General features: G+C 39.4%; 9 protein-coding genes across 9 annotated transcripts; 5 read left to right on the top strand and 4 right to left on the bottom strand. All coding sequences in view use genetic code 12, as the record gives it.

Annotated features, from left to right (window-relative positions):
- Positions 1-270: 270 nt before the first annotated feature.
- Positions 271-2,400, top strand: SWI6 (transcriptional regulator; the record flags this gene model as incomplete). Its single annotated transcript, XM_036808265.1, has 1 exon — positions 271-2,400. One exon carries the CDS (start codon positions 271-273, stop codon positions 2,398-2,400), a length of 2,130 nt encoding a protein of 709 aa, XP_036665019.1.
- A 63-nt stretch (positions 2,401-2,463) lies between these two features.
- On the bottom strand, positions 2,464-3,039 carry CPAR2_803960 (frequenin; the record flags this gene model as incomplete). Its single annotated transcript, XM_036808266.1, has 1 exon — positions 2,464-3,039. The coding sequence occupies one exon, from the start codon at positions 3,037-3,039 to the stop codon at positions 2,464-2,466; it is 576 nt and encodes a 191-aa protein (XP_036665020.1).
- A 303-nt stretch (positions 3,040-3,342) lies between these two features.
- Positions 3,343-3,807, top strand: CPAR2_803970 (succinate dehydrogenase assembly factor; the record flags this gene model as incomplete). Its single annotated transcript, XM_036808267.1, has 1 exon — positions 3,343-3,807. The coding sequence occupies one exon, from the start codon at positions 3,343-3,345 to the stop codon at positions 3,805-3,807; it is 465 nt and encodes a 154-aa protein (XP_036665021.1).
- Positions 3,808-4,177: 370 nt separating this feature from the next.
- Positions 4,178-5,470, top strand: CPAR2_803980 (uncharacterized protein; the record flags this gene model as incomplete). The annotated part of the gene is made up of 1 exon (XM_036808269.1): positions 4,178-5,470. One exon carries the CDS (start codon positions 4,178-4,180, stop codon positions 5,468-5,470), a length of 1,293 nt encoding a protein of 430 aa, XP_036665022.1.
- Positions 5,471-5,527: 57 nt separating this feature from the next.
- PWP2 (snoRNA-binding rRNA-processing protein) lies at positions 5,528-8,272 on the bottom strand (the record flags this gene model as incomplete). Its single annotated transcript, XM_036808270.1, has 1 exon — positions 5,528-8,272. The coding sequence occupies one exon, from the start codon at positions 8,270-8,272 to the stop codon at positions 5,528-5,530; it is 2,745 nt and encodes a 914-aa protein (XP_036665023.1).
- A 186-nt stretch (positions 8,273-8,458) lies between these two features.
- On the top strand, positions 8,459-8,827 carry CPAR2_804000 (uncharacterized protein; the record flags this gene model as incomplete). Its single annotated transcript, XM_036808271.1, has 1 exon — positions 8,459-8,827. The coding sequence occupies one exon, from the start codon at positions 8,459-8,461 to the stop codon at positions 8,825-8,827; it is 369 nt and encodes a 122-aa protein (XP_036665024.1).
- A 23-nt stretch (positions 8,828-8,850) lies between these two features.
- CPAR2_804010 (uncharacterized protein) lies at positions 8,851-9,766 on the bottom strand (the record flags this gene model as incomplete). Its single annotated transcript, XM_036808272.1, has 2 exons — positions 8,851-9,027; positions 9,080-9,766. The coding sequence occupies 2 exons, from the start codon at positions 9,764-9,766 to the stop codon at positions 8,851-8,853; spliced, it is 864 nt and encodes a 287-aa protein (XP_036665025.1).
- Positions 9,767-9,847: 81 nt separating this feature from the next.
- On the top strand, positions 9,848-10,738 carry CPAR2_804020 (uncharacterized protein; the record flags this gene model as incomplete). Its single annotated transcript, XM_036808273.1, has 1 exon — positions 9,848-10,738. The coding sequence occupies one exon, from the start codon at positions 9,848-9,850 to the stop codon at positions 10,736-10,738; it is 891 nt and encodes a 296-aa protein (XP_036665026.1).
- Positions 10,739-10,751: 13 nt separating this feature from the next.
- On the bottom strand, positions 10,752-15,938 carry GSL2 (Gsl2p; the record flags this gene model as incomplete). Its single annotated transcript, XM_036808274.1, has 1 exon — positions 10,752-15,938. The coding sequence occupies one exon, from the start codon at positions 15,936-15,938 to the stop codon at positions 10,752-10,754; it is 5,187 nt and encodes a 1,728-aa protein (XP_036665027.1).
- Positions 15,939-16,124: the final 186 nt, after the last annotated feature.

Here is a 16,124-nt window from a genome sequence, read left to right on the forward strand (position 1 = left end):
GTGTAAGTTTTGTATGAGATGAGACACCAAAGAGTGCTTACGATTGTTTGGATGTTTTGTCAATTTCGCGACATACGGAACTTTTTGCGACATTGGAAAACACGTCGAAATTTTTATTTCATTTTTTTTTTTTTAAATTTCCCTTTTCTGGGTATATTACCATATCATACGCCCAGTTCACCAATAGTTTGACCACACCCGGATTATAAACCTACTCACTACTAATACTTTAGAACCAGTTATTGTATCTTATACCCCTCTCTCTTGGATATGGACTCACCTGCAAATATTGGTGATAGCACCACTTTATCAATTCAACAAAAATTATCAAACACACATATAGATGGCATTGTCGACACCCAAATCACTGCGGCGGTACACTCTGGGATCAAAGTTATACAATTGCTGGTAAAAATCTCAGATGAGGCTAGTATGACTCCAGAGAAGAGCAAAGATGAGATAATTGTGCTAAGAAGAGTACAAGATTCATTTATCAATGCGAGTCAATTACTTCAAATACTTGTTAGGTTAAATGTTTTGGCGCAAACACAAGTGAAAAACTATTTGAATAATGAAGTTTTGTCTAACTTGGAGTATTTTGGAAATCCTACCTCAAAAGATGGTTTACAAGTTTTAGATTATTCAAAACATGAAAATAGATCCCTTCGTGGAATCTGGGTTCCTTACAACAAGGGAGTCAAGATTGCATTGGATTTCGATATCTATGACATGACAAAATCGTTGTTTCTTGTTGATGTTCATGATTATGAAACACTTCCCAAATACAAAAAGAGAACCTTAGATGGTGATGTTGTTTTAAGCAATGAAGGGCAAGGATCTCCTTCCAAGAGACAAAAAACTAACGAAAATCTCAACAAGTCTTCAGACTCTTCTACAACTAAATCAACTGAAGTGGAAAGTAATCCAAATTTTCCTTATACGCTCCCGCCGGTGACATTGGAGGGTACGAAAATGGATCTTGCGAATGACATCAAGCGGGTTCTTGGTGAGGTCTTTAAGAAAGATGATCAGTCTGAGAATGGGGTTTCTGTAAGTGATTTGAGTGCAGAGTTTGAGCTGATTCTCAAAAACTACGCGAAAGATGATATAAAAGATATACCATTGGATCAACGAGGACAAACAGCACTACACTTTGCACTGACATTGGCATCTGCAAACCTCGTTTCTGGTTTCATTGAATTGGGTCTCAATTCTCCAACTCGGGGTAATATCGATGGCGAATCTCCATTGATTGCATGCATTCTGGTTACAAATGCTATGGAAAAGGGGAACTTCAAAGAGATATTGTCGCAATGGCTACACCCTGATATCTGGCTTTTAGATAAAAAGAATCAAACCGTGTTGCATCATATTGCCTTACAATCAAGTAAAAATGAAAGCTACAAATATTACATTACAAAATTATTGGAGCATGTTCTATTGAATGGCGACAAGAAACTTGTGGAATTCAAGGAAAAAATTTTGAATGCCCAGGATACCAACGGCAACACAGTTTTGCACATTGCAATTGAAAAAGAAAACCGCTGGCTCGTGAAGCTATTGTTGGAACTCGGTGCTGACGCAAGCATTGCTAACAAACTTGGAATCAAATGTCAAGATTTTGAAATATTGAATGACTTGTCGGAAGTGAATGTGGACGATCACATTTTTGATTTAATCAAAACTAGTAAAGAGTTTTTTGAGGAACGCGTCAATACTGTGGGAATGGAACAGATTCTGGACTTGGAACAGTATAACGGTGGCAAGCCTTCAACAGCTCCCGATTCATCACTGGTTATTCTGGGAAATGTTTCCGACAAAATCTTTCACAGTATCCATCAATTATTGTCTGATACTAGTCTGGAATATACTAATATATTAAACTCCAAAAGAGAGCAGATTAAAGCTTTGGATCTGGCTTTACACGATGCAACTATCGTTACTGCTAATAATCGATTCCAAATAAAGAAATTGACAGAAAACTTGGAAAAACTAGACACCTTCAAATTGCAAGCTGCAAACGTATCAGATAAATTACTTTTATCGCAGCAAGAAGTGGTCGCTGAAGATGAGGTCAAATTTGATGACAACCAGCAATATGATGCTGACGAGCCATTTATCATACCACAACTATTCAACAAGCTATCAAACAACGAATCGGTTGAGAATCTCAAGAGTGATGAGAATTTCCTAAGACAACTACCGCCTACAAAGATCCTCAAGGCACGATTAAATGCTTATAGACAAATAAATGCAAAGTTGGAGAATGAACTACAAAGTTTGATCGATTACAGTGAATTAACAGCAAAGTTCAAGAACGTTGTTAGCATATGTACAAATGTGGGGATCGATGAGGTTGACGATCTTTTGGATGGATTACTAGAAGCTGTTGAGAGTTGAAAGGTATAGAGTTTGTTTCAACTAATGTAATATAAATTTTATTCATTACAAAATAATTGCACCTCATACTAAATCCAGATACTCAGCCAACGCACCCTTAATCAGCGGATCAATCTCAGCCAACCTTTTAAAATCATCAAGTGTTATTACATCTGTATCTTTGTTTTTCCCCAATAGCGTAAACCATTTCTCTGCTCTTAATTCGGGAGTCAGCTCATCTGGAGGTAATGCAGCCATGGGACCTATCATCTTGTACGTTGCACTTATTACTGGTACTATGTCATTATATCTTAGTTTCCCCGTTTTATTGTAGTCATAGAAATCAAACGACCACGTTACTTTCTGCTCAATCTTTCCACGACTGGTAATGCTAAATGCTAAAATGAACTCTTTGAAGTCGATGAAGTTGGAATTATCTTGATCAAATTGAAGAAATAGATAATGACAATAGTCTTTTGGGTCGCCAAAGGGGAAAAATTGTTGATAAATCTTTGCAAAATCCTCTTCAGTTAGTTGGCCACTAGGACAATCTCTCAAAAACCCTTTGTACCACAGCTGGAGTTCTCGTTTATCAAAGTATGTATTTTCTTGAAGTCTTTTGAGGTCGTCTTTGGACAATTTTGATGCAGCCTTTCCCATGACAGAGGTAATGAGCTCAATAATTGATGGTGTGTAAATGGGTATCTGAGTGCGTGAGTGAGTGTGTTTGTGAGTGCGTACGTTATTAGGCGGCTGAATTATCGTCGATGTTGAATTGACTTTGGGGAATTGTGTTCTTCTCTGTGTCAACTGTTCACTCTGAGATTGCCTTGTAAACAAATAGCAAATTTCTTGCAATGTACTGTATATAAATATCGTGGTGAAAAGGTGAAAGATTTTTGCAAACGACAACTCTAGGTTTACTTAGTAATTACATTAATCCACTTTGCTCCGACTCCAAGAATGCTCAGATACACTACATTCTCAAAAAGACTGTTCTCTAAGTCTGCCTTGTGTCTTGCCAACAACGGTAAGCCACAAAATCCACCAATAGATAAAACGATTGAATTGAAAATTGCCCCAATCGTTCGTACTGGGGAAACGATTGAAATCAAGCGTGCTAGGTTAACTTACCAATCACGCAAGAGAGGAATACTAGAAAGCGATTTATTGTTGAGCAGGTTCGCTAAAAAGTATCTTAACAAAATGACGCAAGAAGAGTTGGATGAATATGATAAATTACTAGATGAAGCTGATTGGGATATATATTACTGGGCAACAAAGAATTTTGAAGTAACACCATTGCCTGATAAGTGGAAAGATTCAAAGATCTTGAAGTTGTTGCAGGAAGAAGCTGAAAACAAAGAACGCGTAATATTGAGAATGCCTGAATTGGATGAAGGCGATTTCCTCAAACCTAAGAATTGAAAGATGAAAAAGACGTTGGTAGGGTGGAGGGGCTGAGAAGTCTGTACATAGCTTCTCTAATACACGAGGATGTTGACTTGGAAATCTAGGATAATACTGTTGCGCCAGTAATATTGTAGCGTATCAGATTTAAACTTATTTGAAGGGGGGTTTAAGCTATCTTGATTGTACCAGCCAGTAGCAACAATGGTGAGACGGATGGCCATAAAAAGGAAGTTATGTGAAATAAGCAACTATGATACCCTGCTTCACTCTTCTCTCGAGGCCAAATTGGGAAGGATTGCAATTTTGTGTAACACAAGTGAATTCTATATTCGCATGATTCTCTAAGGGCAATCTACCATTCACTATATACCACAGTAGTCTACATATGTCAATCGCAAAAAATTCAATTCCAGAAGAGCTTAGGTCAGATAGAAATGTTAGTCCATACATTCATCGAGCAATTGAATTGGAGAACGTTGAGCCAATAATTAGTTACTTTAATAAGATTTATGTGCTTGAATATATCCTAAACAACAAGATCCATACGAGATCAAAGTCCAATGAAGAATTCACCATCAAGCTCTTAGATGACACTGAGTCCATGAAAAAGGATACAACAGATGAAGGTCTCCATACTGTTTTGAATGATAAGAACTTATCTTTTCGTTATGTTGTGAAGTTTGCCTATAGCTTATTCAATTCATGTCTCGAAAGTCTAAAGTTCTACAATGCTGACAACAAAGCTCAGATGATCTCTAAATTCAGAGCTGCAATGTGTTTCTTGAATGTACTTGATGCATTTGAAAGCTCAAGTGACAGCATTGACTTTGCGGCGATTTTTGGACCCAAGATTAAAGATTGGAACGATTTCAAAGCCGTGAACAAAGAGAAACTTAAGGTGTTGAAATACCAGCTCACAAGATTAGCGAAGGATGAAGTACAACTGGAGGAGGGTGTACAATCCACCAACGCTGATTTGGAAAGAGAGCTAGAAGAGGAATTAAACAAACTAAGCACTGACCAGGGTGATGAAAGATTTGAGAAAGGTACTACTGAAAGAATTGAAAGTGAAGAAGAAGATGATGACATCACGCTAGATGCTAAAGCCACTCCCAAAAACCCTTCTTCATCGGATAATCCAATCAAAGATGATTCCATTGAAAACGAGTCTCACCAAGTGGACACATCAAATGCAGCTACAGCTGTCTATCGTGGCTTATCACAAAATACCTCTGATCTGAATCTTGACAACATTGGTACAGATGATATGAATCTCCCAGGGGCTCCCCATTTCACTCCAGACGAAGGATCAGACTCCGAAGGTGTGAAACTTCCCCATGCACCGAAATATTTACCAACTGACGACTTAGCTGGCATTAACAAATCCGGATCAATTCAAGTATTTGCCCCAAATTCACCTGAGGGCGATACCAAATCTGTGACAGAAAGCGCGAAACAAGCAAGTGTAAAAATGACGCGTCCAGCTCATCATGAAAAACCGCTTAGTAAAGAGAATATCAAGGAAATATTAAATAGGGATGATGTAGTTGTGCAAATTCAGAAGCACACTAAATTTGCCAATTCGGCTTTACAATTTGAGGATTTCAATGAAGCGGAGAACCAACTTTTGAAGGGTTTGGAGTTGCTAAGAGCTTTGAAACGTCAAGAAGAAGAATAGGGGGAACTTTATTAACAATAGCTAAATTAAGGGTTGAATTCAAATTACGTGTCGTCTCTATACCTCTATCATCTCATCGTCGCTCCCACTATCTACATCTGCAAACGCATCCTTCCCTGTGGATGTTTTTACATCTGGTTTGATCCAGCCTTCATCGTCGTCGAGATCATTTTCACTCTCTAAGTCTTTGTCACTTTCGTCCACTTCAAATACCATGTCACCACCATCCTTGGTATTCTCCTCAGTCAATTTTTTGCTAGCGCTCAAAAAGGTCATCAAAAACTCGTTCCTTTTTCCAACTCTCACCATCTCCTTCGCAACCTTATTCAAATACCTAGATAACAACTTCAACGACGAACGAAATCCGAATTTATTTGCAGCGATGAACCTTCCATGCAGCATCAAGATACACTTGATCCAGATTAAATAAAACTCAATATGAGGGGAGTCATGCTTGTTCAATAGTTCCCCAATGAAGTGAAGAACTCGGTCAACATATATCTCGGGAATATCTTGACACACTAACTTGATATCTACCAAAGGGATACTTTCCAAGACCTGATGAATTAAATAAGTTTCATTCAATCTCAATGCCATAACCAATGCAATCAAGTACTCCTTCTCTTTTAAAGACTCTAATGCAGATTCAGGGGTAACTTCAATGTCCAAATCGAATGGATCAAAAACTAAGTCTTGATTGACGGAATACACCAATAATCCCTCTGTGGTTGTAGCAGCAAATGAGGATGTTGTTGGTGAGAATTGGACTGAGGTGACTTTGATTTCGGGTCTCACCCTACGCTCACTTGGATCTCCTCCCCTCAGTGACCCTGGTAAAGTGTTGTCAAGCCTATCCTCCAAATCACTATTCTCACCATTTCTGTCTATCAAGTCAGCGTTGAGACCAGAGTCTGTAATTTTGCGGCTGTTCAAGTATTGAAGAGTTCCATCAATGGACATATTCTCAGACACAACGAACCTTTTCAACAAAACTTCACTGTCGATATCATACATGCAAATAGAATTGTTGTTACCTGCAGCCAATAGCGTAAGACCATCAAAGGAATACGTGATAGTGGAAAAGTATTTCCCACGCTTTGAGTTCTTGCTCACAAACCTATCTTCAAGGTATCTTCCGCTAATGATGTCCTTTCTTCCATCCAATAAATGTAATTGCTTTGCATCCTCGATGTCATAAACAGCAATATGCCCATCCAAAGTGGAGACTGCCAACTCTTTACAATCCGGTCTCATGCTAATACACAAGACATCGCTTTGCACCTCGATTGGTTCAACTGTTTGATTTCTGGAGAATATATTCCATATTCTAACCGTTTTATCCCAAGATGCGGAAGCAAGAACAGAATTTTCTTGACCAAAAGATAAGCAAGAGATTGGTCCCTCATGACCGGTCAACGAGTCCAATAAATTTCCAGTCTGAACCGACCACACATAAATTTCAAAACTATCTTGAGACCCGCCAACAATTACCTCCTCACTTGGATCCACAGCAAGACAATTGAATTGTATTCTAGAAGTGGCAGTAAATGTTCTGAAATTTCTGAACCGAATCAAATCAAATGCACGAATTGTACCATCCAACGACGACGAAAACAATACCTGTCCCTTTCTAGCAAACTGTACTTGAGTTACAGGAGCTGAATGCTCATTAAAAGTCATCAAACAGAAACCAGAAGCTACATCCCAAATTTTTATCCTTCCATCGTCCGAGCCTGTAACCAATCGTGAACCGTCTGGTGAATAGTAAAGTGTATTCATGGAATCAAAGTGACCTTGCTGTTTGAGGATATATGATTCACTTTGCCACTCGTAAACTAGCAACTGACCCAACTTCGAAGAGCCAAAAGCGAGCCATTCCCCGGTGTTGTTGATGTTTACAGTGTTTATAGTGTTTTGGCCCATACTTAACAGTTGTATAAGAGTAAAACCATCACTGATGTCGTAAACTCGAAATTCTCCATTGGAAAATCCAACAACTAATAGAGAAGACATTGCATGAAATGTGGCACATTTGAGCTTTCCATTGGCGTAGAAAAAGTCCTTTGAGGTGATTCTCCAATCTGGGTTTGAAACTTTTTGACCTTGCTCATCGCCATCTTCCTCATCTTCATGGTCTAGTTCAGAAAATTCCCATTTGAACAACGCTCCATCCTTACTAACGGTGTAAATGATTTCCTGATCCTTGCTGAAAAACGCATTTACAACGTAATCACGATGTCCTGAAAAGGTTCTAGCAACGTTTTTCTCATCTGACTCTAGGGAATAAATCTTTGCTGTCATGTCTTTGCTTGTACTTATGAAGAATCGAGAGTCTTGAGACCACGATATATTCAACACATCGTCAAAATGTCCCAGGTAAATTCTGTGTCTAACAAATGGTGCAAATTGTCTATCCTCAGTGAAATCAGGAGTTTTCCAAACTTGAATAAATCTTCCAATGGCCACAGCGAGGTATTTCCCACAAGGGCTAAATGCAACAGCATTAACTTCGGATTTAAAGTTGAAATGATGAAGCACTACCCGAGAAACAAAATTTAAAAGTATTGCTCGTCCATCTTCGTCAATGGATATCAAAAGCGTATTTTGTTTGTTTAAAGCCATGCATTGTATGTTCTTGCGATGCTGGTAGCTGAAAGTAAACGACTGAGATTTTATTAGATCAAAACATGATACTCTATTGCCAACAGGGGATAAAAGTTTGGTTCCATCTTCCGTAAATACCAAGTTCCCCTTTTTGTACACTGTTCCAAGCAAATTAGAGAACTTAAAGTCTGATCTCATTGCAAATGTAGTGGTGATGGTTTGGGACCTCTTCTTGGGATGAGTTGAGATTACCTCTATTTCTGCAAGAAAAAAAAAAAAAGAAAATAGGAAAAAATTGGCGATGATCTTCGGCTTGTTACGAGTGAGTGCTTCTTGATACATCATCAAATAGCTACAATGTCAGGAAGTCTATCATCACGAGTCATGAACATGAAATTCATGCAGAAAGCAGAAAGCACTCAGGTGAGCGATAATCGTGAAGAACAGAGGCGAAAAATTGATGACGTCTCCGAATGGCTGTTGCCGCTGCTGTCAAAGATTTTAAAATTGGCACAGCGTAAACCAAAGATTGAAGTACTCGGATATGGGTCTATCATGAGTGATCGAAACTATACGAGCCGAAAGTCATGGATCGCGGCTACAAATAAAACCGATCTTAATAATGATGAGAGATATGAGCCTAGTCGCAGTCGACATAAAGACGTACCGAATGTTGGAGAGCTTGATACACTTTGGAGGAAGAGAAAGCCGGAAGGCTCTCCAGACAGAAGAAACAAGAGGCGAGCTACGTAAAGTACCAAACGCATACTGCCCTGCTATTTTCTTTTAGAGCTACGACCTGCCTCCTTCTCTTTGTTGGCTTCTTGGATGAATCCGCCTTTCGTTATGACATCTCTTGCAACAGAATTGATGTGCTTAAATCTGTCGGGCCCTAAATGAATACCACCAAAGTATCGACTGACAACTACAACCACATTCCACGCATCCATCATCTGCACTAGAGTTAGTAATGGTCGCCGTCGCAAATAAACAACTAATACATACCTGAAGTAAATGTAGCAATCTTCCTCCGGCGGCTGTTTCACCGTCGTCATCACAATCTTGATAGATTATGTTGTCTTTTTTGATCCTCCAGCTTGATATATTGTGTGCAGCTTTTGCAACTTTCTTATCCAGTAGTAGGCACTCTATACTCAGTTTTGCCTCCTCTAAACTGTGAACTTCCAATGCATGAGCAATAAACGTAGAGCGGCGATCAGTTATAACGTCCGAATTTACCCAATTAATTGTTATATCTCCCGCCTGCCCAGTTTGTTCTGCAAGCGACGATTCATTCTCAGCAGGCGAATCTTCTAAGTGCGACTCTGGTTGCACCTCTGCTTCCTTGTTGGTCGGCGGTTTACGATGCGCGAGATATTCGTCAAGAATTTCCAGTAAGTGAGTCAATAATTCGTACATAATGACTTGACCAGGGACAAAGGTTTTAACTATCAAAGAAGTGACCAATTTTACCAAATATACGGTGTCGGTGTATCTTAACTGATCTTTATTTGCAATTGAAAGTAATTCAGGACTTTGATTAGGATAACTAAGTGGAAAATGGAGCTGGATCTCAATCAGTTCATGGTTGGGTACGACATACCTGTAAATTTGCGGAGCTTCCTGGTTTACAGATTCTGGGTATATAGCTTTAATCGCATTTACCTCGTCAATTAGTTCTTCCACTGACATTGAGGAATGTTTCGTGATTGCAAACTTCAATAATTTCTGGAATTGTTGAACCGAAAATTTAAACTTTTTGATGTGTTTGGTATGAATCGAGCTGAGCTACTCAAACAAGAAGGGAATAAAGCATACACCAATCATGAATATAGGAAGGCTGCAAAATTTTACCGCGATGCAATACAAATAGATACGTGTAATCCCGTATTGTACGCAAATCGGTCGCAATGTTTCTTACAACTAGGCGATTACGAGAGGGCCCTCAAGGATACAGACAATGGATTGAAGTTTGAAGGATCAAGCAAAATTGCGGTGAAGCTCCACTACCGGCGTGCCAACGCTCTTTTGGGACTTGGTAGGACTCAGGGCGCAAAAGAGGCGCTTCAAAAAGTTCTTGACTTGGATCCCCAAAACCACAGCACCCATGATCAGCTCGCCAAATTGGGGGCCAAACGAATCACAAATGGCGTGTCTAAGAATGACGACGAAAACCAAAGTTCGAATCCAAATCGGTTGGATGCTTTGGGGGCCAAACGAATCACAAATGGCGTGTCTAAGAATGACGACGAAAACCAAAGTTCGAATCCAAATCGGTTGGATGCTTTGGGCCCGCCTACGGCTGCTCTGCCCATGCGTTATCTCACGGCGTTGAGGTATATGAGTGATGACAAGAAAATAGGTGGATACAAATTTGTTTTGAATCTTGACGAAACCTCCTACGTTGAGCTTTTCAAGGACTCTGGAATAGACAAAGAATTCTTAGAGTTCTACTTGTGTGCTGCTCGTTATGCGTTGGACAATGACCACTTCATACAAGACCCCGAATGTGTGATCTGTAATCGTTTGCAGTCATTTGCAAAGTTTAAGCACTACAACTTGGTAGAGAATGAATGTGACACTGCCGTAAAAGAGCAGATTTTGCAAATTGTGGAGCATAAATATCCACTGATGTTGGATCAATTTAGGCAATATATTATCTAGCTAATCTAAACACCTAAAATTGCTTGATTTCCAAACTTTTCAAAAACCCTACTTTCCTATTGGTAGGCCATGGCCCTGTTGGTTGCACTTGTAAAGCGCGTGGTACATATTCTGTTAAGTCAATCTTTAAATATTTAGTAAAAATCGTTGGAATAACAAAAATAAAAGCAAATAACAGCATGCTGAATAAGAAAAGGAAAAAGTACAATATAGCTTGCAACCTGCGTTTTTTCTTCTGTCTCTTTGACAAAACACGGGGACGAATCTGATTTCCTGGTTTCAACCAGAAAAGCATCAAGGTGTGCCACTTGTCTGCGTACGGGATTAACAAGATCGGAATCTGAGTGTACAATATGACATGTGCTGCAAATAGATCACCAACAAAGTAGGTCATTTCCGAAGTCTTGCAGAAAAATTCCCTTATTGGCTGCGTGATTACGTACCAACCTAATCCAGCAGTTGCCCATTTCCCTGACCACCAGGAACGGTTGGATCGATCGTGTCTGAATTCTTTTGACACGAATATAATTGTCGTCATTTGCAAAAACCAACATTGAATCAATGTGGCAAGAGTGAATCCCAAAATCGTATTCGCAAAGTCCCAACCTTGCAAGAGCCATAGTAATTCAAAAAAGAAAACGTGGTTGATTACGGCCAAGGAATGAGCAAAGGCAGCCAAAAATGATGGAAGTTTTTTGCAAAAGAATGTGAAGATTGGACCAACAAGTATGGACACAAAAAAGATGACCAACAAGAGCACAAAGTTGATTACTATGGGTCCGAAAGTTACAACAGCAATTCTCAAAACGCTGTTCGTCGGTGTAGCCCTGACATTGCCATTCTGTGAATTTGCAAACAAGTATGCCACCCCAATGATTGCAATCACTGACAATTGAAAAACTGATTCGGTAAACATAAGCTTGGCTCTTGATGGTTTGACTTCACTAACCACTTTGATTTCCTCATTCAAGCTCATCCTTTTGCTCTTCACGCCGACGATTCTGCTCCTTCGCAATCTCGTAAAATTTATCCACGAAGAGATTCTGGCCTTGCTGTTGCCGCGAAGTAACCAATGAATAAACTCCTTGTAATCCAAAAAAAAATCATTCCACGAAAATTGATTAGGGTTGTACAAGAAAGGGCAAATTAGCAAACCAACAACAGACATCCAAAAATACAAAAGCAGTGTGATCCACATTGATATGGAACAATAAATTATGAGTAATCCGCATATGATCCCATAGTAAAGGCTCTCCACGGCAAATCTTGAGTAAAGAGTTACAAATGGAACTCTTATTGTTGCAAATCCCCTCCCTGTTGCAAGATAGCGCGCACCACCAATGGAAATATCACTTGCTAATGAATGTCCGTAGATCTTACAAATGAATACTTCAAACAATGGTGAAAAAGATGCAAATTGCTTGCTGAGTCTTGTTATAGCTTTGTAAAATCCCCTCTCTGTTAATTCTTGGACACCTAATGGGACAAAGGAGATAATAAACACAATGAATATTGAAACAACACACCTTTGCAACCAATGAATGACAGGAATCAAATTGTAACAACCAGAGGGTCTCTTCGGATCCGTGATTGGTCTAAATCTGTCGTACTCACATATAACGCTTTCTCTACTCAAAGATGCAAGGTTTGCTGAGACCAACAAAAACAACTGGATCGAAAGAATGATGAATACATTGTTCAAATGGAACCCTGGATGTGCATAATAGAAAGACAAGAATCGATCAATGGGCAACTGAGTACCTAAATAAAAATACTCTCGCGACAACATTTGCTCGCCCATTCCGGCTCCAATTTTAGTTGTAAAGTTGAGGATAGATCCAAATCCTAAATCCCGTCCTTTACCGCATTGCATATACTCGCAATGCTTGATTCTTCCACCACGGAGGAGAACATTCATTCCCGCGTAAATATCCTCATTGAGATGCAAACCTTTCTGAGCTTTCGAAACGCCGCCTCTGGTGGTCATGAAAATCCCATTCAAGAAATCAGGATGGCCATAATGTAGCTTACCGCCAATATGGGCAAGAGTTCTGGCAAAGAGGGTACCAAATGTTTGCTCTTTTCCTGCAGCCACGTCACCAAGAATACCAATATTTTCAGAAAAAATGTACTCTCTTGTTCCAATGATAGCCACTGGAAATGCCAGATTTGAACGCTCTAATTCGTTTGTATACGGATCCAACGGAAACGTTGCTTCTTCGAATTCAGCTAATACGCTGCGAATCTTAAGACATTCTTCCAAGTAGTTATCTTGATTTGCATCAACTAGCTGAATATACTCACCACGACAAAATATCAACGAGTGATTTTGGTTGTCCGACTTTCCATCTCCCAAAATCGGATTGCCAGATAATCTCACTCTATATTTTGGCTCTCTATCTCCATTTTCCAAAAATGAGCAGCTCCCATCAATGAGTGCCGAGTAGAAGGTAACTGCCCCTGTATTTTCATCAATTTCTTCATCAAGGTAACAAATTTGAAGCTCTGGGTAAGCCCTCAACAAAAAATCAGTGTTTTCTCTTTCTTCCGGCGTGAAATATTTCATTCTTTGCATTGATGTGATGATTCTGAATTTTCGGTGAGCCATGATTGCAGCATGCTCTATTTTCTCAGCATCGTCACCAAAAGAACTGGATCCTTGATTTTCCACATCAAAAAGAAGCTTTATGGCTCTTGCGTAATTCATAAAACCGGAGATTGTACGATACAATGTTTGCGATCGAAGGGAAGCCCAAATTCTTGTCCTGAGAATGTATTCGGGTGTTGCAATTTTGAATCCAACAGAGTAATACGGCAAGTCATCAAGTTTGTCTTTCCCAGTATCGGTTGATGCTGAGTCTGACTCAAATTCCTCGGCGAGCATTTTTGTATCTTTTACGAAGCAGCTCCACTCTAATGGATGTAACTGTTTCAAGTACTCAAGCATTGTCACATGTGAGTATTGCTCCTCCTCTCTTATAATTTCTCTCAAGGATAAGATAATCTTTTCACTGTAATGAGGAACTAACACAGAAAATGACGGCACAAAATGTATAGGTCCCACTTCCGGCATAGGTGTTGACAACGACTGAGCAAAAAAAGTTATTCGTCGTTGAGCCTCAGATTGTTTGCTAAACAATGTCGACTTAAAAGACTGGTCTTCTTGAGAAACGAAAAACATCGGTTCTTTCAAAATGATGCCTCCTTCTTGACTTGGATCCTCAATCAGTTTATAGATGAGATTTTGAACATTTTCCAATGATATCAAATGTTCTCGGTACATTGAAATGATGATTGAGTTCCAAACTTGCGAAATCAAAGACTTTGATCTGAGGTTCTTTTCATTAGTTACTGATATTATTTTGGAGAATATTCTCTTTGGTAGCCTTGAGAAAATGTTCCGCCATGGCGTCCAAATAGAAACCCCAACGTAGAAGGAGCGGCAAACAGAAAACAAGGTGTTCCAAATGATGTACCATAAATAGGTATCCAATATGAACAACACCAAGTTAGTCAAGTATATGAGGCACAAAATAATATACGGTTGTTTTGAGCATAGCCATGAACCGAACAAGCTTTCCCCTGAACAGTTTATATTCTTCAAAATGCTCAATTCACGAATAGGATCCTTCATTGAGAGCGTCAAAAAGAAGTATGACTCCAAAAATTTGGATATAAATATTGCAAGCCACAAACCATGAGATGCTATTTTGTCAGTATCAGTGAGCAAGTAAAAGTTGGTGATAAAAAACTTTTGCGGTAAGTATTTGCGGTTGGCGGAACTTGGCTTTCTCAGAAACACTTTCCCTAAGGGAGCAATAGATAAATACACGACAACAAAAATGGACAATGTAAATTGCATGGATGCAATTGTTAACCCAAGTTTTGATTGATTTCCAGTCCCTTGAAATCCAAGCAAGTAAACAGTTGGTGCAGTATTGAGGATAAAAAATAGCAAAGTCACTAGTAATCTTCCTGCAACTGGTTGTGCCCCGTGCCATTTCCGAGGAATGTACGAAAATTCAAACAAAAGACTAACCAAATTTATCATCAAAGCCACAGACCCACTTAAAGAAAGCAAGGATAACTGAGTTTGATATGTCGGAGGATTATCCATCGATGATTGGTAATTATGTGTGTACAAAGTGGGGGAATTGTAAATTGAGTAATACCAAAATGCCGACAAGTGAATAATCCACACCCTATGGAAATTTGTAACAACATGAGACCAGCTTCGCTTCTCTTTGAATGTTTTGTAAAATGCCTTGTGCCATTGCACTTCATTCAACCGAGCATATCTCTCTCTAGGGGGAAGTTTTATCAATTTGGTCTCTTTGTCCAGCAACACCAATCTCTCTAGCCCTTTGCTGTGCCAGAACAACTGATTCATATCATCGTAACCAATGGCCGTGCTGTGATCCTTGTCGCGTCTGTGGTATCTCCCATCCACCAAAGAGTATAACTGGTCGCAATAAAAATTGTACAAAGGTGTGATGATATGATCCAAAAAACTCACAGTCACTCTCTCAACTGGAACATCAGGATCAATCGAAAAGTAGTAGTCGTTGCAACACTTGAAAATAAAGCAAATACATTCCGGCATGAATCTTATATTGTTAGCTTCTCCCCAAATCAATAAATACAATGCCAATTGTATCACGGTATATGTGGGGGATAGTGCCTGCATGTTTGCCACCCATTGCTCTTCGGCAGCTTCAAGAGTTGGGACTGCTTCATTGGTGTCTTTGACTTTCCCATTTTTCACGTTATCGAATCCAACAAAATCATCCAAATCCATTTGTGCTGCGAAATACCACTTTCGGAAATTGGAATTGATTCCTCCGACATAGTCAGCGTGAATAGACCGCAATGCATGCTCGGGTCCTAATCGTGATGCCCTCGAATCCAAAAGTCGCATCAAATAGTCAAACATATTCCTTGTGTTGTCAAATTGAAATCCAAATATTGCAGTCAACTGCAAAAATACCGCTTCGATATCTTCTCTTGTAATCGGAACGGTTTCTTTTGGGTTCCAAGCAGGATATGGATCAAATTTGTTGGAATATATATCATAATAATCATTCTCTGCTAAAGTTTCACCTGGATTTCTATGATAGTACCCCTTGTTTTCACCGAGTCCTACCTTCTCAACCTCTGCCCATTTTTTGGAATCAAAATGAGGTGTTTTAAAGCCACTCATTGGAAATCCTGATGCGTATCCCTCTGCATTGCTATCTTTATGGATGGAGTTTGTTGTTAGTACCAAAAGAAGGGGTTGTACGGGGAATTTAAAACAGCATCAAAATCTGTGTCATCTCTTACCAATCACAGTTGCTGTCCTTTTTAATATCTCAATTGGATCCGACTCCTCCTTGCTCCTTCTCGA

This window comes from Candida parapsilosis, contig 005807, assembly GCF_000182765.1.
Source record: "Candida parapsilosis strain CDC317 annotated contig 005807".
Taxonomy (NCBI): Eukaryota; Fungi; Ascomycota; class Pichiomycetes; order Serinales; family Debaryomycetaceae; genus Lodderomyces; species Lodderomyces parapsilosis.